Raw genomic sequence first — 20,787 nt, forward strand, 5'->3', positions numbered from 1 at the left:
TTCCTTCCTTCCTTCTTGTTTTTTTTTTTTTTTTTTTTTTTTGACAGAGTGTCGCTCTGTTGCCTGGGTTAGAGTGCAGTGGTATCATCATAGCTCACTGCAACCTCAAACTCCTGAGCTCAAGTGATCCTCCTGCCTTAGCCTCCCAAGTAGCGGTGACTACAGGCATGCACCTCCAGACCCAGCAAATTTTTTTTTTTATTTTTTGTAGGGATGGAGTCTTGCTGTGTTGCTCAGGCTGGTCTGGAACCCACTCCTTTCTTAAGGCGTTCTTTCATTCAGATTCAATGATAGAGATTTAAATCAAGGTATAAATGTCGTAGTAGACCACAGGGTGTGGGAGCAGAGACAGAAGGGCAGGGATCATAGTTAAAGAATGACCCATCAACTGACTGATATTTTGACTAATTAGAGCTTATTTTCTCCTTCTGGGTCAGAAGTTCCATGAAATCGGTAATCATATCTTCACTTACCTAGCCATGCATTTGTTCATTCAACAAGAGTCAATTAAAATCTTACCATAGAGACTTCTATATAGTGACACACATTACAGACCGGGATGCATGGACTAAAAGGATAGAATCTCTGCATCCAAGAATCTTACAGTTGGTGAGACAGAAAAACAACATACTCGACTGCATTGCACCATGCTGGGTAGGATGTGTGTTGAGGAAGCCTTTCCTCTGCCGGTGATGTCTTACAGACAGTAGATGCTGAATAACTGAGAGTGGAATTGATTAAATGTGCCAGAGTGGACTTGAAAGAATTAAGATGGAGGTACGGGTGATGGCAAGGAAAATTGGATTTGTACCGTATTTGGTGGCTTGCATGATGAAGCAGTGTGTCTTATTTTCATGTGTGTAAATGCAAAATCTTCAGGGAGATCACAAGATTTAACGAAGTGATGATTTCCAGAGATATTTGACTTCCTTCAAATTAAAGCAAGTTATTTATTTACATGACAAACTACCTTTGCACTGTACTTTCTTTCATATCCTCAGCTCTCCATTCACAATATTTAAAGATTTGAATATCTTAAACACACTGCGTACTTCACTTAAACTGCAATTTTAAAGCAATCTTACTCTCTGGCTCAACTACCATTTATATCAAAATATTAATGAACACAAATCTATAAGCTCCAGTGCGAAATAAATTACTCTGGCTGCCAGTTTCTTAAATATTTAGAGGCATATATTCAGTCAATAGAGATGTGGCAGAGAAGTCACTGCTGATAATACAAGTTTTCTAATGTCTGCATATTTAGCCACTATTAGGTTGCGTTCTGAAATTTTCACAAATTCCACTCAGGACCTTGCTGTTTGCTTGTTTTGTTTTTTTCCTTAAGTGCTTTAGGTGCTAACAAAAATGCATTTTATCCTTCTGAATAAATTCAAATAGATAAAATATTCTGTCCAGATCTATTGCTATTTATAAAAGCTTAAAATTTTCATTCAAACAGAATAGAAATTGGTTCTTGGTATAGTTTTCACTTTTGTGGGTTAGTTAATGCAGGCATTGTTCAGATAAAATGAAAGTAATATTCGTCTTCATCCCTCATTCCCCAGCGCCTGGAGTGGGATGAATCTGCCTTTCCTTGAGCATTAAGGGATTTGCAAAAGGTGCATGGAACATTTGGAGTAAGAGCAAGCATGCTAATTAAGAGCAGGGGAGAAATCATTAAACATACAAGACCTTGGGCAGGGTGATCAAATCTAGCATGGGACTTGGATTCTGTGATACCTGCATTCCTCTCTGGCACCAAAATTGATCATTCCTTCGTAATTAATTCATGGTTATGCTTTGCTATGCTATGCTGTGTTATGTTGAATCTCAAGGTATGGGATTTAGAGCTATAGAATGTAGTATTATGTATCTTTTTAGCCCTCTAAAAATACTATACTCTTGTCCACCTTTACCATTTAGTTTTTTCATTGTCTCTGCTAAAGGTGTCATGGCATGGAAACACTTCCCTCCATGTACTTTGTGTTTTTGTCTTTTGTTCTCTCTTATCTCTGAGCTTTCATAAAAGCTTCTTAGAGCCCATGTTCTTTGCTTTTTGAGTTAATTTTTGCTAAGGTGACAAAAAGAGATGTAGAAAATATATTGGAATGGGTTGCAATTCTTAACCTGCTTAGATACCTTGAGCAATTCATATTCTCTTTGAAAAACCTTCTTCCTCGTATATAATATGGAAATAAGAATGCCTTGTGCTGCCTCTGTAAATCATAAATACATTTAATAAGAATTGCTAAATGTATTCATATGCTAGGGCTGCCATGAAAAATTTCCAGAAACTTGGAGGCATAAAGCAAAAGGTACTTATTCTCTCAGAATTCTGTAGGCCAGAAATCCGAAATAAATGTGTGGACAGGCCCATGTTCCCTTGGGAGACGCTAGAGGAGAATCCATTCTTTGGCTCTTCCAGCTTTTCTTGGCGATAGGCATTCCTTGGCTTGTGGCCACATCATGCCAATCTCTACCTGGCTGGTCACATTGTTTCTTCCTCATCTCTGTGTCAATTTTCCCTCTTATGGAATACATGTTATTGGATTTAGGGCCTACTGGGTAATCCCACATGAACTCCTCAGCTGAAAATTCTAAATTACCCACAAAGACTCTTCCCCAAGTAAGATAACATTCACAGGTTTGAAGAATTAGGATGTGGGCATATATTTTTTTTGGGGGGGGGGGTCACTATTCAGACCACTACACTAATATTCTGCCATCTACCTTAATACACACATGAACATCAAAAAGCAAAAGAATGGAGATAGTAAGTTTTGTCTTTCCTAGACTTAGTTTCACTAAACATCATCTTCATCTGATCTTAAAAAATACTTTTATATTAATAATTTTAAACTAGTATATCTAGCTTTTTCAAAATCTTTAAAAGTTGCTTATGTTTCATGGGCCCCTTGATGAACCCTGAATTTTGCAAATTGAAAAGCACAGACCACCCTCTGTGCATTGTCACTCCACACTGACAACCAGGCAGATGTTTCTAGAACTCTAGTATTAGAAGATTACAGAGCAGAGAGAGCCCGTGGAGTGTTTTTCTATGTTAAAAAAGGGCTATTGCATTCCATGTGTAATTGTACATTGCCAACTAAACAGAAAGTTTGGTTTTAGTCTAGTAACTTCCAGAAGAATCCACAATGATGTTTTGTTCTGTTTCTAAACCCAAAGTGGACCTTGCTCCAATATTTGATGGCTATATATACTGTATTATTAAATACTAGCATATTTGGTAATGCATCAACACTCAAATATTCAGATTATTTATGTCAGGTGGCATGATGGACAATCTCAAGAGAAAAGAAAAGACAAAACAGTGACGAATAAGTCAATGATCTAATTAGGTGCTTCAGACTGTTCAGCTGTTGGTGGCTGATTTAGTAAGTTGGTATACTTCCAGTGAATTACGCAGGAACTTACGATACAGAAGGAGACTGGCTTCATAAAGTCTTGGTTTTTATTATTTCATTACAGTGTATTTCCAACAAGACACAGTATTTAGAGTAAAAACATACATATGAAGTGTGGACGTTATAATAATTACTTCATATTCTTAAATATTGGATACTATTTCATGTATATGCTTCTAATATGCTGAAAGCTCATGGATTTGGTCTCTTTACTGTTTTGCTAGGTTTTTATAAATAAACAACAGATACAACACAATGATAAGAACTTAATTAAATCTCTTGTCCAGACCCACTACACACAGTGACATTTTTTTTTCCCTTTGTTTTGACCTTCCCACCATTTTCATTTCATCTGACTTGACCAAGAAAATTTGAATTAAATTAGCAAGTCAAATGTCAGGAGACTTTTCTCAAAAAGGCACAATATCTACTGATATTTTCTTCATCTGTTTATTTTTCACAAATATTTGCCTGGCAAGTGCCTTCATTAACACTGGCTCATTTTTCTTCTTGTTTGCATCTGAAAGGACAACCAAAAGCCACAGCTCAATGATTTCAAATGCATGAAACCTAGACCTAGTTAAATCTCTGTATCAGGGCAACAGAGGAACTACACTGAAACAAACAGAGAATTTGGATTTGCCTTGCCTGCTTAATTTTATCTAAAAAGCAGAATTTGGAAGGAGGATGATATATTTAAATAATAACAGCAATAATAATCATCTTACTTTATTAACAATACAAAGAATAACACAGTAATCACCCCTATCCACATATAATATGTTCTGAGATCCACAGTGGATGCCTGAAACCAAGGATAGTACTGAACCCTGTATATACAGCACGTACTATGGTTTTTCAATCTGATAACTGAGGTGGCTACTAGACAACTCAAACATAGTATACACAGCTTGGATACACTGGACAAAGGGATGATTCCCATCCTGGGCAGGACTGAGAGGAACAGAGTGAGATCTTATCACACTACTCAGAACGGTGTGCAATTTAAAATTTATGAATTATTTATTTCTGCCATTTTCCATGTAATATTTTCAAACCATAGTTCACTGTGGGTAACGGAAATCACGAAAAGTGAGACCGTGATAAGGGGAAACTATTATAACTTAGAAGAAAGGAAAGAAGGAAGGAAGGAAGTTACTACTATGGGATAAACTACACCAATACAATTGAAGAGTTATCCAGATAGGCACAGAATTGTTAATTTTCCATGGAGTCTGCAAGGTAGTTTTCCTTCTGAAACCTTTTCTTCTGGCTTGTAGGTGGCTGCTGTTTGCCTGGGTGCTCACAGGAGATCTTTGTGTGCCCAGAGAGAGAAAGAAAGAATGCGAGGTCTTTAGTGTCTCTTCTTATAAGAACACTATTTTTCTAGGATCAAGATGGCACCCTTATAGCCTCATTTAATCTTAATTATTTCCGTAGAGGCCTTATCTCCAAATACAGCCACACTGGGGCTTACAGCTTCAACATAAGAATTTTTTCAACATTCAGTCTGTAACAAATACCACCTTATCTACTAAACAAACAATTTCCTTTTTTTTCATTTCAGTATATTATGGGGGTATAAAAATTTAGATTATGTATATTGCCCATACCCCCTCCCCGAGTCAGAGTTTCAAGCATGTCCATTCCCCAGACAGTGCACATCACACTCATCATGTAGGTATACACCCATCACCTCCCCCCACCACATCTGCCCGACACCTAATTAGTGTTATTCCCAAATGTGCACTTAGGTGATGATCAGGGAAACCAATTTGATGGTGAGTACATGTGATGCTTATTTTTCCATTCTTGGGATACTTCACTTAGTAGAATGGGTTCCATCCCTATCCAGGAGAACATAAGAGATTCTATGTCACTGTTATTTCTTATAGCTAAGTAATACTCCATGGTATACATAGACCACATTTTACTAATCCACTGGTATATTGATTGGCATTTGGGTTGTTTCCACATCTTTGTGATTGTGAATTGTGCTGCTATAAACATTCGGATGCAGATGTCTTTTTTATAGAATGTCTTTTGTTCTTTTGGGTAGATGCCCAATAATGGGATTGCTGGATCAAATGGTAGGTCTACTTGTGTCTGTTTAAGGCGTCTCCATATTGCTTTCCACAGAGGTTGCTCTAGTTTGCAGTCCCACCAGCAGTGTATGAGTGTTCCTGTCTCTCTGCATCCACGCCAACATTTATTGTTATGGGACTTTTTGATTAAGGCCATTCTCACTGGAGTTAAGTGATATCTCATTGTGGTTTTGATTTGCATTTCCCTGATGATTAGAGATGCTGAGCATTTTTTCATATGTTTGTTGGCTGTTCTTCTGTCTTCTCTTGAAAAAATTAGGTTCATGTCCTTTGCCCACTTTTTGATAGGGTTGTTTGACTTTTTCTTGTTGATTTTTCTGAGTTCTAAATAGATTCTAGTTATCAATCCTTTATCGGATGTGTAGCATGCGAAAATGTCTTCCCATTCTGTAGGTTGTCTGTCTGCTCTCGTGACAGTGTCTTTGGCTGTGCAGAAGCTTTTTAATTTAATCAGGTCCCATTTATTTATTTTTGTTGTTGCTGTGATTGCCTTTGGGGTCTTCCTCATAAATTCTTTGCCTAGGCCAGTGTCTATAAGAGTCTTCCCCACATTTTCTTCTAGAATTCTGATAGTTTCACACCTAAGGTTTAAGTCTGTTACCTATCACGATTCGATTTTTGTGAGAGATGAAAGGTGTGGGTCCTGTTTTAGTCTCTGACATGTGGCTATCCAGTTTTCTCAGCACCATTTATTGAATAAGGATTCTTTTCCCCAGAGTATGTTTTTGTCTGCTTTGTCAAAGATTAGATGGCTATATGAGGATGGTTTTATATACTTATAAGGATATTAATGTTATGTGAATGAATATCCTTTGATTTCCAACTCCAAACGATTCAAAAACTAAATATCAGTAATCAAGGTGACATTTCTCTTAAATTAACCATATGAGATACTTATTCAATATGTGTGCCCCTCTGTGAATATAGGACTAATGTGTCCAATTCAATGCAGTAAAAGAGAATTCTGCTGTGCACCTTCTTAACATGAGGTATTTCCAATAGTTTAAAATAAGTTTTTTTTTCTGTCTGAAGAATTTTCTATTTGAACCTAAGCATCCTCAGTTTATGGCTCACATTTATTGAGATGAGGCATGCCCAGAGAAAGGCATGAAACCCATCAATATTTATCTTAAATTTTTATATACAACCCCAGGATATATATGCTTTCCAATAGCCTGAAATTGAACTCTCCTTCTGCTTTATTTGAACCATATATAACCCCCCTGTAACAGATAACATAAAAGGAAATGAATATGAGCCCTGCAAACTATAGCTTATGATTAGTCATTTATTTACTTGGTAAATATTTGCTGAGTACTCATTATGCATCTTAAATTGGTTATTTGTTACTTGGAAGTTTCCTAGTTTATTTCTGTATCTCCAGTGTTTATCTTATCTTCATCACTATATCATTTCTTTGTAACAGTGTTTTGCTAAAAACACTGAGTCTTATAAGATCATATAGCTAATTTATATGCAGGGATTGGGGACAATTTGTGAGTAGATTATCCACAAAGAAGTGGCATTTAGGCACAGATATAAAGAAGCCATAAATATTCACAATTCAAATTATGGCTAAAGAAGGGTAGACAGATCATCAGGCAGAAGAAAGAAGAGATATGAAACCCCTGAGGAAGGAAAATGTTTGCTTTGGAAAAGTCCACAGTTGATGGGACATACAGAGAAAGGTGAATGACAGCACATGAAGCTGGAGAACCAGACAGGGGTTAGATCATGCTGGCCTCAGAAACCTAAATGTTCTCTCTTTCTCTCTCTCTCTCAATATATATAAATGCACACACACATATATAGATATATTGATAGATACTATAGATAGAGATGGATGTCTGCATGTATCAGGAGACTAAATAACATTCCATTTTTATTGAAACAATTTTTCTAGAATAATATGCTTACTGGATTTGTTTTTATTCAGTAACAGGAGTTCCTATAAGGTTAGATGGATGGATAGATACAGTTAAATATATAGACAGATAATCATTGCCATTTCATTTTCTAACTATTTTTAATCATTTCTCAGTTCTGATGAATCAGTTAGGTGTTCAGTTCCTTAAAACTAAAACTGTCCCAAAGAAAAGTGGGTTAAACAGTGGGATCAATAGTATGAGAATTCCTGCTCTGCGCCCAATCTTGTCCTGGGAGTAGAGCTGTGACTATGGCAAGTCTGCCTATAAAGACTCATACTGCAGTGAAATAACTCATACAAATCTTATTTAACATTATCTATTCTCTTCTGTAATTTCAAGAGACCACTGCATAAACATTCTAAGAGAATAATTTTCAAATGACTGCCTTTGGCATTGCCTCTTATAACTTCCAGTAAACGCCTAACAAATTATTTTGAAAAACAAAATTACATAATCTAAGAAGAAAAGTAAATATTTTTATTCATAATCAATCTGTTTTCAGAATCTGAAAGTTCATACATAATGGCATAACTGTACTATGCTGTCTGAAATTAAGCAAGCCTATATACTTGAAAAGAATTATTCTTCATCTGGTCTCTGCTATTTATTTGTTACATACCTTGCACTTCTCAGCCAAGGAGAAGGGAACTCAACTTTACCACAACTTTAGGAAGATTGTCCTTTGAGGTGTGCCTTGTGTTATTAGCACACTGTAAATCCCCATCACTATCTTTCCTTCAACTGTCAGTCATAAACAGAAACAAATGGGTGTGGAGTATGAAGCAAGGTTCCGAAAACAGAATAATTCTTCTTCTTTGAGGTAATGTTCCTAAAGAATTTCAAGAGTATGAGAAAGCAGGAAAATCCCTAATTGGAAGAATTGATGGAGAATATAAATACAGTTGTTTCTTGATATACGCTGGTGGTTGGTTCCAGAACCCTGTGTATGCCAAAATCCAGGGATGCCCAAATCTCTGATATAAAATAGCATAGTATTTGCACATCCTCCTGCATAATTAAAATCATCTCTAGTCACTTATACTACTTAATACAATGTAGATGTTATGTAAATAGTTGTTATACTGTATTGGTTTTTAATTTGTATTTTTATTGCTATATTTTTTTCCTTGAAATATTTTCCATCTGTGGATAGGGAACATGGTGATATGGAGAAAAGCCAACTGTATTTAAATATTTCACCTATTGAGAATATCAGTGAGCCAGGTGATAAGATTAAGATATATTTCTACCTCAATGCAACACAACAGCACTAGATGGAACATTACTCCACCCAGTTGGATATTATTCCATCCTAGAGAATGCCAATTGCTAATGGTCCACTCATTTTTTTAAAATAGATCTTGTCAAAATGTTCTACATTTTAGAGAACTCTGTTGTTACATTCTCAAGTTCAAGAGATTTATGTGTGTGTGTGTGTGTGTGTATATATATATATATATATATTTTTTTTTTTTTTTTGTAAATCATGCAGTTTATCTATGGGTTTCACTGATCATTTCCTCTCTTTTCTCATATGTTTTCCAGCTCTAAAACTGTTTTTTTTTTCGTGTGTGTGTGTGTGTGTTTCTTCTAAAAAATCGTTATCAGGAAATACTTTTCTGTTTACTGTGATCAAAAAGATAAAATAAATGCAATAAATGCAATAAACAGGAGCTAAAATCGTAAGGGGAGGGAATAGGCTAAGATGTACGGACAAGAAGATGATATAAAATGGAAGCATATGAAAATATGAAGAACTGAAAAGAAGGTTTCTAAATCACGTGATAGTAAATTGAAACCAAGTTTAGATGGCATGAACAGTTGAACCACTCTTTCTTATATGACTGCTTTCTCCTTTTGCATTATTGAACAGCAAGTAAGACAAAATATTAAAATAGAAGGCAAACTAAAGCCAATAAACACCATTGATCATCTTACTAAATTGTGAAAGTCAAGAGCATTTTTTTTAAAAAAAAATCAGGAACAAGGTAGAAGTGTTTTTATAACTTCTTGTACTCAAAATTGTATTAGAGGTTCTAGTTAGCATAGTAAGATAAAAAAATAAATGAAAATGGTAACACTTGGAAAGGAATAGATAAAATCCTTTATTTGCAGAGAATATATGACCATATAGAAATACTCAAAACTTAAGATATATTTTTCTTTTCTCTATTTCATTAATTTGCTCTCCAATCTTTATAATTTCCATTCTTCTGATTGTCTTAGGTTTACTCTGCTCTTCTTTTTCTAATGTCTTATAGTGGAAAACTGTGATCTTTCTGCTTTTCAAAGAAAGAAGAAAACTATAAAGTTAAAGCTATATACTTACCTCTAAGTACTGCTTTAGTCGCCTCTCATACATTTTGATTTTTTATACCTTTACCTACATTTGTCTAATAATGTTTTTCAATTTTCCTTTTTTCTTTATTCTTGGATCCATTGCCTATTGAGAAGTGTATTATTTAATTTCCATGTATTTGTGAATTTACTAAATTTCTTCTTACTATTGACATCTACCTTCATTCTATTGTAGTCAGACAACATGTTTTGTATTATTTCTACCATTTTACACTTATGGAGGTTTGTTTTATTGTCTAGCATATGATCTACACTGCAAAATGTTCGAAATGCACTTAAGCAGAATATGTATTCTGTTGTTTTTGGGCAGAGTGTTCTATAGATGTCTGTTAGGTATAGTGAGTTTATATTATTGTTCAAGTCATCTATCTCCTTGTTGATTTCTGCCTAGTGATTTTATCCATTATTGGAAGTGAGATACTATTCAGTTATTAGTTTTGAATTTCTAGTTATTATATGTTCAATAAACATGTGCATGTTATTTTATACAACTGCTTATAGTGTCTTTTAAAATTATATAAGTATATTTATGTTCTTTTATTAAAAATGTGGAGTTGAATTGCCAACTACTGTCATTTACTTTCAGACTAAAGAAGTCTTCCTTTAGTATTTCTTCTTAGGCAAGTCTGCTAGTGACAAATTCTCTCAGTTTTTTGTTCATCTGAGAATATCTGTCTTTTATATATATATTTATTTTGAAAGATAGCCTTGCTGAATATGATTCTTGGTTGACAATTTTTGTCTTTGAACACTTTGAATATGTTATCCCACATGTTTCTGGCTTTCATTGCTTCTATGAAAATTCAGCTGTTACTTGTAGGGTTCCCTTCCAAGGAATGAGTCATTTTTCTCTTGTTAACAAGATGTTCTCCCTGTGTTTGACTTTCAGTATTTGTGTCTGTTATTGAATCTCTTTGTGTTTACCTTCTTGGAGTTTGTTGAGGTTTCTAGATATATAAACCAATGGTTTTAAAAACTTTTTTGAAGTTTTCAACCAAATTTTTTCTTTCTCCCTCTCGTCTCCTTCTAATATAGTCATTGCACATCTGTTGGTCTGCTTAATTTTCTGAGAGACTTTTTTAAAAAAATTCTTTTTCTCAACTATTCTCTATTATTCTGTCTTCAAGTTCACAAATCCTTTCTTTTGCCAATTCTAGACTATTATTTAGCTTTCATTGTCACTCTCATGAGCATTTTCTTTTTGCCAGATTGTCTCCCCCCTGTGTGTCTTGCTTTCCTGTTTCTTTGCATGTCACTTAATCTTTTGTTGGAAACTTGACATTTTAGATGATACATTATAGCAAAATCATCCCCAAGGCTTGTTACTTTCATTTGCTTATTGTTTACTGACTGGCCGGATTACTTTAATGAAGTCTATTTCCCTCCTCTGTAGTATTAAAACTCTACTGTTTCACCTGAGGGGATCTCAGCCTTGGCTTTGCCCACAGTCACTCTAGAATAACAATGGTTTAGGTGAGACTCTCTTTGACTGCCTCTTTCTCTTTCCACACCCAGCTGTTAAGCTCCTCTAATTGTCACATTATTTCTGTATTGTTTTTAACACTGTCCTGTGACCTAATTGCTGAACAGACCAGTCCAATCAACTGTGTTCAGCTTTGAAAGAATAGTTCCCTAGGTCAGAGATTCAGATTTGTTCTGACTCAGGGGTGTACTAGGAACTGTCTCTTTCCCAGTCCTCTGCTCTACCTCATAACCCCTGCCAATCCCTACGCCTCCCCCGATTCCCAGAAAAATTTATGAGCTATTGGCTCTGGAGGTGGGGTGGAGATCATGGCATGTTTCTCTAAGTGACACCTGTATCTTAGGATGGATCATGAAGTGTTGGGGACAGTAGCCTCAAGTCCTTTTAGCTTGCTTCTCCCAGTGTAGAATGGCTGGAGCAAGGGTGGCTGAGTGCCTACATTCTTAGTGGAGCAGTGTGCATGTAGAATCTCTATCCATGAGTAGGAGCTGTGAGGATGACAAACAGTCCCTATCTTTTGGCCATACTGACCTGGAACTTAGCTTCAACAAGTCACTATTAGTAGAATGAGAATTTCTGATATCCTACCTCTCCCCAGAAAATAATCCTCCAGCTGCTTGCCTTGGGGAGAGGGAACTCTGTATTCTTGGCTAAACCTACTGAGTAAAGTTTCCATCTCACTGAGATGGGAGAGGAAAGAGTGGGAGTGGTCTTTGTTTATACACCACAGAATCTCACCATTCTTCCCAGGCTCTAGTAGATTTCCTAGAATAATTGTTTATTTGCTACTTGCCTCCATAATAATTTCCAGAGGTATTTTTTTCTTGTTTTTCCAATTTCAATTTTCACCAGTTTCACGACACAGCACATCTGTGGAGGTCCTGATGTTACCATGCTGAAAGAAAATTCTCTGATGAGATGTTTTTATAAGTAAAAAGAAAGTCTTAGAAGATTGCCGAAAATACAATCAGTGTATAAAATAATTATATCTTATGCATAACAATGAGTTGAAAATATCATTTTAAAATGTAATTAGTTTATTTTTTTATTTCTGCACATTATGGGGGTACAAAAGTTTAGGTTATGTATAGTGCCCTTGTCCCCGGACACCCCCCCCAAGTCAGAGCTTCAAGTGTGTCCATTCCTCAGACAGTGCATATCGCACTCATTGTGAATGTATACAGCCATTCTGCCCGACACCCAATTAGTGTTATTCCCAAATGTGCACTTAGGTTATGATGAGGGAAACAAATTTGATGGTGAGTACATGTGGTGCTTATTTTTCCATTCTTGGGATACTTTAGTAGAATGGGTTCCAACTCTCTCCAGCAGAACCTAAGAGATTCTACATCACCATTATTTCTAATAGCTGAGTAATACTCCATGGTATACATAGACCACATTTTATTAATCCACTCATGTATTGATGGGCACTTGGGGTATTTCCACATGTTGGCGATTGTGAATTGTGCTGCTATAAATATTCGGGTACAGATGTCTTGTTATAGAATGTCTTTTGTTCTTTTGGGTAGATGCCCAATAATGGGATTGCTGGATCAAATGGTAGGTCTACTTGAATCTGTTTAAAGTGTCTCCATATTGTTTCCACAGAGGTTGCACTAGTTTGCAGTCCCACCAGCAGTGTATGAGTTCCTGTCTCTCTGCATCCACGTCAACATTTATTGTTACGGGACTGTTTGATAAAGGCCATTCTTACTGGAGGTAAGTGATATCTCACTGTGGTTTTGATTTGTATTTCCCAGATGATTAGAGATGCTGAGTATTTTTTCATATGTTTGTTGGCCATTCTTCTATCTCCTTTTGAAAAATTTCTATTTATGTCCTTTGCCCACTTTTTGATAGGGTTGTTTGATTTTTTTCTTGTTGATTTTCCTGAGTTCTAAATAGATTCTAGTTATCGGTCCTTTATGGGACGTGTAGCATGTGAAAATTTCTTCCCATTCTGTAGGTTGTCTGTCTGTTCTCGTGACAGTGTCTTTGGCTGGGCAGAAGCTTTTTAATTTAATGAGGTCCCATTTATTTATTTTTGCTGTTATTGTGATTCCCTTTGGGGTTTTTCTTCATAAATTCTTTGCCTAGGTCAAGGTCTATAAAAGAGTCTTTCCCACATTTTCTTCTAGAATTCTGATAGTTTCACACCTAAGTCTGTTACCCATTGTAATTCGATTTTTGTGAAAGGTGTGGGTCCTGTTTCAGTCTCCTACATGTGGCTATCCAGTTTTCCCAGCACCATTTATTGAATAAGGATTCTTTTCCCCACAATATATTTTGTCTGCTTTGTCAAAGATTAGATGGCTATGTGAGGATGGCTTTGTATCTGGAATTTCTGTTGCACTGGTCTGTGTCCCTATACTTGTGCTAATACCCCGCAGTGTTAATAACCAGAGCCTTGTGGTATAGTTTGATTAATACCTCCCATTTTGTTCTTGTTACTTAAAATTGCTTTTGCTAAATGGGGTCTTCTCTGATTCCATATAAAGCGTAAAATTATTTTTTCTATATCTGCAAAAAAATGATTTTGGTAATTTAATAGGGATTGCATTTAGTCTGTAGATCACTTTCGGTAGTATAGACACTTTAGATCCACGAGCATGGTATGGTTTTCCACCTGTTTAGATGATTTCCTTCCTCATAGTTCTCCCTGTAGAAGTCTTTTACCTCCTTAGTTAAATGTATTCCTAAGTACTTTATTTTCTTTGTTACTGTTGTGAAGGGTATTGAGTCTTTGATTTGGTTCTCAGTTTGTTATTTGCATAGATGAAGCCCTGTGATTTCTGTGTATTGATTTTTGTATTATGAGACTCCACTGAATTCATTTATGTTGTCCAGGAGTCTCTTGGTTGAATCTTTGGAGTGGTTTCTAGATGTAGAGAGTTTGATCTCTTCTGTCCCCATTTGGGCGCCCTTAATTCTGCTCTTGCAAGGACTTCCAGCACGATGTTGAATAGCAGTAGAGAAAGTGGGCAACCTTGTCTGGTTCCAGTTCCATGTGGAAATGCTTTCAATTTTTTTCCCCATTCAGTATGAATGGACACAAACAGAGGGAAAACCATTACAGAATCAACATTGTTAAAATGTCTACACTATCCAAAGTGATCTCCAGATTCAATGAAATCACTATTAAGTTACCAACATAATTTTTTCACAGCTATAGAAAAAAAATAATTTTATGCTTTGTATTGAACCAGGGAAGACCCCATTTAGCAAAAGCACTTTTAGGCAATAAGAACAAAATGGGAGATACTAATTTACCAGACTTCAAACTGTACCCCAAGGCTGTGGTTATTAAAACTGCATGGTATTGGCCATCCTCATATAGCCCTCTAATCATTGACAAAGCAGACAAAAACATACTCTAAGGAAAAGAATCGTTTTTCAATAAATGGTGCTGGGAAAACTGGATAGCCACATGTAGGAGACAACTGAAACAGGACCCACACCTTTGCACCTCTCACAAAAATCAAATCATGATGGGTAACAGACTTAAACCTTAGGTGTGAAACTATCAGAATTCTAGAAGAAAATGTGGGAAAGACTCTTATAGACATTGGCCTAGGCAAAGAATTTATGAAGACCCCCCCCAAGGCAATCACAGCAACAAGAAAAATAAAGGGGACCTGATTACATTAAAAGGCTTCTGCACAGCCAAAGACACTGTCACGAGAGTAAACAGACAACCTACAGAATATTTAGAACTCAGGAAAATCAACAAGAAAAAAATCAAACAACCCTATCAAAAAGTGGGCAAAGGACATGAAATTTTTCAAAAGGAGATAGAAGAATGGCCAACAAACATATGAAAAAATACTCAGCGTCTCTAATCATCAGGGAAATGCAAATCAAAACCACAATGAGATACCACTTACCTCCAGTGAGAATGGTCTTTATCAAAAAGTCCCAAAATAATAAATATTGGCGTGAATGCAGAGAGACAGGAACATTCATACACTGCTGGTGGGACTCCAAACTAGTACAACCTCTGTGGAAACAATATGGAGATGCCTTAAACAGATTCAAGTAGACCTACCATTTGATCCAGCAATCCCATTACAGGGCATCTACCCAAAAGAAGAAAAGACATTCTATAACAAAGACATCTGCATCCGAATGTTTATAGCAGCACAATTCAAATCACCAACATGTGGAAACAAACACTCCAAGTGCCCATCAATACATGAGTGGATTAATAAAATGTGGTCTATGTGTACCATGGGGTATCACTCAGCTATAAGAAATAATGGGGATATGGCATCTCTTATGTTTTCCTGGATAGAGCTGGAACCAAGTATCCCAGGAATGGAAAAATAAGCACCACATATACTCACCATCAAATTGGTTTCCCTAAGCACCACCTTATTGCACATTTGGGAATAACACCAATCAATTGACTATACAAAAATTAAATACAAATTACATGTTTATTTTTTATTAAAAAAAATTTAGAGGATACAAGTGTTTTTTGTATGACACTGAGGTTAGAGATTTCAATGTACCTGTCAGCAGAATAATGTACATTGTACTCGATAGGTAGATTAAAGTTTTAATGAAATGCAAAGTCACCATAGAGTTTTTAAGTAACTAACCACATAGCAGATATTTTCAACATAACAGATTAAAAAAATTATTCCAAAAATATTAATTTGAACTGTTTAAAACTGATGATATTTTATGGTTTTTTTGATGTGTACCATAACAATTTCATTTGACATAATGAAAGAACTCAACTCAATAAGAAACCAATCAAAAAGTAGTTTAAAGAAAAGATGATTAGGCAAATAGGGAATTGATATTGCCTGGGGCTTGCAGGTAAAATTTAACAGCAATGGCTCATAGACATCCTTTACTTAGTCAATAATTTCCTAAATATAGAAAGGGGAATACCACATGCAAATTCTAGAATTAGTAAAAACAAAAAAATGAGTATGAATTTAGTGGTACACCCACCAATGCTTTTCTAGGTAATAAAGGAGAAAAATATATGCAAATTCTGATATTAGTATTATGAGTTTACTGGTAGACCCACCAATGTTCTTCTAAGTATTAAAGGAGATAACTAACTTTCCTCTGCAACAAGCAATATTCTGGCTGCAATTTCTAAATTATCATTATAGACTGTTTAAAATAGCGAATATGCAAAGATAATTTCACATATAAATAATGTCAACTAAAAAAGACAAAAGCTTCATTGCAATTTTATTAATTGCATCTTGAAGAACAATTCCCATTTTCTGTTTTGAACTATGGTACATGAAATCATCCACAAATGTTCCTTACACTAATTAACTGTACTCAAACTTGTCACACACTTTCTGAAAATATAACACAACTATATATTCTCAGTTTCGAGATGATGTTCCCCTGCTTTTACCTTACTTCTAGGTGATGGGAATAAAGATTAATGGATCATTTGGTATATCACTGCTTAACTCCATTAGAAATCTCTTTTGGCTTTTGAAATTACTATATAATGAGGCACAACCAGAGGAAATTTAGAACAAAATTGTTAACTGAGAGGGCTTTTTCTGTTTGACTGCTTACTAGCAAGGCATTATAGGCCAGTTTATATCCTAAACAAAGCAAAAATAAATATAATTACATACCTATCTTGGGGAATGGCTAGCATGTTTTGGAAATCTTAGTATACTACTATATGGTACAGAGGATATAACATTTTTACTTGAAGTCACTTGAATGGAATGCCCGTCCACCTATTTGAGTATTTTGGAAACCAGTAGGATACTAGTGACCAGAAAATGAATACCAATGGGTTGGAATCACTTCTTCAATATGCAATAATGAGATAGCTCAGTGTTCTGAGGTTTGTAAGTTTGCCAATATTTGTAAACATTCCAACTGAAATAATCACTTTGCCCAAATAACACTGTGCACAGTAACCAAAATTTTGTTTGTTTTTGGCTATAACATCAGTATGAGAAAATTAGTGTTCACATTGAGTAAATGTATGTCTTTCAGTAATCAAAGTGAGAAAACAGATTAATAATATATACAACGTAACTGTACTTCATGGGATGGGGATGAATGGCAACAAAGATTTCATCTTGGTAGTGAAATTTTGAGAATGGTAGAGCTAACATGGAACCGATCACTTCTTACTGACCACTTTTGCTTTGAATTGAGTTTTGCTTAAATGTCCTTAACCATTGGTTTAGGTAGCCAGTATATATCTCCATATAATTAATTGACATACGAAAAAAATGGAGCACGTGCTCTTAGGACTTCTAATTTTGTTGTTGTGTAACCACTGTAGGTCTCCTCTACAAAATTTTATTAATAATTACATGGCATATATCCTCCAATTGGCAATAAATGGAGTTTTTGCTATATCTTAATATGAATGCCCTAGGCCGGGAATGACTCTTTATTAGGTACCTGTGGGAGTCAACAAAGTACACTGTCTTTATGTCACATTGCCCTGCAGTCTATCTTATAGAGCTTCGCAAACATGGCTTTCAAATATGGTGACATTCTATCCAGTCAACTTTGCTTAATGCTTTATCAGGCTAAATGAAAGAAAATTAAGCTCACTTATGGATTTATGGAGACTTAGGATAATACATTCCTTCTGGAAGGACACTTGAAGCTTTACTTTTGTTAAGGGAAGATTTTGCATTTATAAGGCAATGGCAAAACTCCATTAGTTCATCATGGGACCCCATTCATTCAACCTGTTATGGGGTGGATGTTTTGCTCCATGCCAACTGAAAAAGTGGGAAGAGGGGAGTGGGGAGTCAGCCTCAATGTTCCAGTGGAGATTTATGAACTAGAAAAACAAGTGTTGTTTGGGCAGCCATTTTGAAATGATGCAAATTATTGTTAATTTTTGCTTTTTCCAGATAATTCTCTCAGCATATTGGCAAAGCATAATGGATTCAACCGCCAGAAGCAAGAAGTCTATCTTTTACCAATCGTAATCAGTGACAGTGGAAATCCTCCACTGAGCAGCACCAGCACCCTAACCATCCGTGTCTGTGGCTGCAGCAATGATGGTGTTGTCCAGTCTTGTAATGTTGAAGCTTATGTCCTTCCCATTGGACTCAGTATGGGCGCCTTAATTGCCATATTAGCATGCATCATTTTGCTGCTAGGTACGTATTTCCTTCATTGCCTAATGGTCACCATTTTTTCTGGTTCATAAATGACTATAAATAAGGACAGCGAACTCTTACCTGGCCAGGTGTCAGCATTCTTTTGAGGAAGAGGGACTTCCCTTTCTTCTTCGTGTCTTGAGATCACTAAGAAGAGGTGAAGAGGAAAAAGGGTTGTGCCAGTAAATGTCTAATTGGGGAGGACTTTACATGCCTTTTTTTATCCCATCACCAGTAAAAAGATGGACAAAGCATAATGCTGGTGGCAGTGGGGAAGGGCTTTGGTGGTTACCATAGCACCTTTCACATAAGAACATCCCCAGCTATTCTGAGACACACCAGTTTACTGCAACTGGGGCTTTCCTATGCCCACAACGTCGTTTTACCTAAACGATGTATCGATTGAGTTGTTAAGTTCATCAGATCAGAGTTTGGTGAGATAAAAAGAAAACGAGCAAACAAAAGCTGCGTTTTCTTCAAAATAATATTGTGTCCCTCAGATATTTTTCTTGATATTAACATCCAATTAAAATGAAGACTGCAAATTAAGGGAAGCTTCTGTAACTTTTCATTCAAAAATCCAATTATAAAACCCAGATTAGACAGTGGAAAAATATAAAAAAGATAAGAGTTATATCTTATCCTGTCCTTATGACATCAAAAACCTTCAAGTAAAGATGGTGTCAGTTGCTGTCTTCCATCTGTCGGGCTCGCCCAATGCCTTGAATTTAAGCATCACTCTGCTGAGATATTTTGCTTCATTAGCCCAAGTTTGATTTGGCTGCTCTAGCCAGCTGGGTATGTGTTCCTTTGCCATGCCCCACCTTTAGGCGTCCTTACCCAGATTGAGGTATTTCAGCTTCATCCAAGACATGCAACTTTGGCATCCACTTCTTCTGTGAAAGAACATTATTTGATTGGAGAGTGTCTTGAAGAACTGTTAAAACACAAAATATACTAGATATGACCTAGTTTGCTCCTTTTACTTTGTATAAGGGAGGCTTGGAACCAAAATATATTAAAAGGTTGCCCAAGTCACACAGTAAGTTAGTCATACTCTCTGTGCTATTTTCTATTTTGTGTCATGCACTCTAGTAATTATAACAGTGTAAAACGTAACTTTCACCATGAATACATGCAATCTGATTTTTTTACCCAGCTCCATCACCATTTAATTAACAGAAGTAATCTGGAATAGTATTTACTCAAAATTCAAGGCTCATCTTTCAGAAAGGTGTTTAGCTTAATTCCCTGGTAAATATTATCAAAGCTGTACGCTCATACATTTTTTTCAAAAATGCCCCTCTCTCTCAACATATATGGTGTGTTTCTAGTGACATGATACACTCGTTTGGCTCACTGCTATTTAATGTTTTTTCTACAGTCATTGTGGTGCTGTTTGTAACTCTGCGGCGACATAAAAATGAGCCATTAATTATCAAAGATGATGAAGATGTTCGAGAAAACATCATTCGCTATGATGACGAAGGAGGAGGGGAGGAGGACACAGAGGCTTTTGACATTGCAACGTTACAAAACCCAGATGGAATTAATGGATTTTTACCCCGTAAGGATATTAAACCAGATTTGCAGTTTATGCCAAGGCAAGGGCTTGCTCCAGTTCCGAATGGTGTTGATGTCGATGAATTTATAAATGTAAGGCTGCACGAGGCAGATAATGACCCCACAGCCCCGCCCTATGACTCCATTCAGATATATGGCTATGAAGGTCGAGGGTCTGTGGCTGGCTCCCTCAGCTCCTTGGAGTCCACCACATCAGACTCAGACCAGAATTTTGACTACCTCAGTGACTGGGGTCCCCGTTTTAAGAGACTGGGCGAACTCTACTCTGTTGGTGAAAGTGACAAAGAAACTTGACAGTGGATTATAAATGAATCACTGGAACTGAGCATTCTGTAATATTCTAGGGTCACTCCCCTTAGATACAACCAATGTGGCTATTTGTTTTAGAGGCAAGTTTAGCACCAATCATCTACAAACTCAACCACATTTTAATGTTGAACCAAAAAAATAATAATAAAATAAAAAATATATGTTAGGAGGTTATAAATCTTGTGGAGTGTGAATTAAGTATGTGGAGTGTCTAGAAGTCTTTGGATATTTGATATTTACCTGACCACCACAGACAAAGATTGGGATCCTGGCTAATCCTTAGAGAAATGGTTTTAAAAAAGAGGAAAAAATCAAAATTAAAAGGTGCTTTCTTAGGAAAAAAAAAAAAAAAGGACCCGCAAGGAATCTGCTGCTGATATATGTCTTCTGCAAGGATTTTTATGAATGCAAATGGTTTTTTCCCCTTCACCAATAAGGATCCCGCTACAAATGATAAAGCAATAC

At 36.1% G+C, this 20,787-nt stretch overlaps 1 protein-coding gene and 1 long non-coding RNA gene across 2 annotated transcripts in view; one reads left to right on the plus strand and one right to left on the minus strand.

Annotated features, from left to right (window-relative positions):
• CDH8 (cadherin 8) overlaps positions 1-20,579 on the plus strand; it is a 333,702-nt gene extending 313,123 nt beyond the window's left edge. The window contains exons 11-12 of the mRNA XM_045534039.1: positions 18,178-18,429; positions 19,814-20,579. Coding sequence (XP_045389995.1) covers positions 18,178-18,429; positions 19,814-20,307 — 746 coding nt within the window. The 3' untranslated portion in view covers positions 20,308-20,579. The remainder of the gene's footprint in view (positions 1-18,177; positions 18,430-19,813) is intronic.
• On the minus strand, positions 12,183-19,289 carry LOC123625475. Its single transcript, XR_006730513.1, has 3 exons — positions 19,270-19,289; positions 18,511-18,576; positions 12,183-12,197 (listed from the first exon to the last, which is right to left on the minus strand). It is a non-coding gene; the product is annotated as an uncharacterized LOC123625475 (long non-coding RNA).
• Positions 20,580-20,787: the final 208 nt, after the last annotated feature.

Source organism: Lemur catta, chromosome 20 (assembly GCF_020740605.2).
Source record: "Lemur catta isolate mLemCat1 chromosome 20, mLemCat1.pri, whole genome shotgun sequence".
NCBI lineage: Eukaryota > Metazoa > Chordata > Mammalia > Primates > Lemuridae > Lemur > Lemur catta.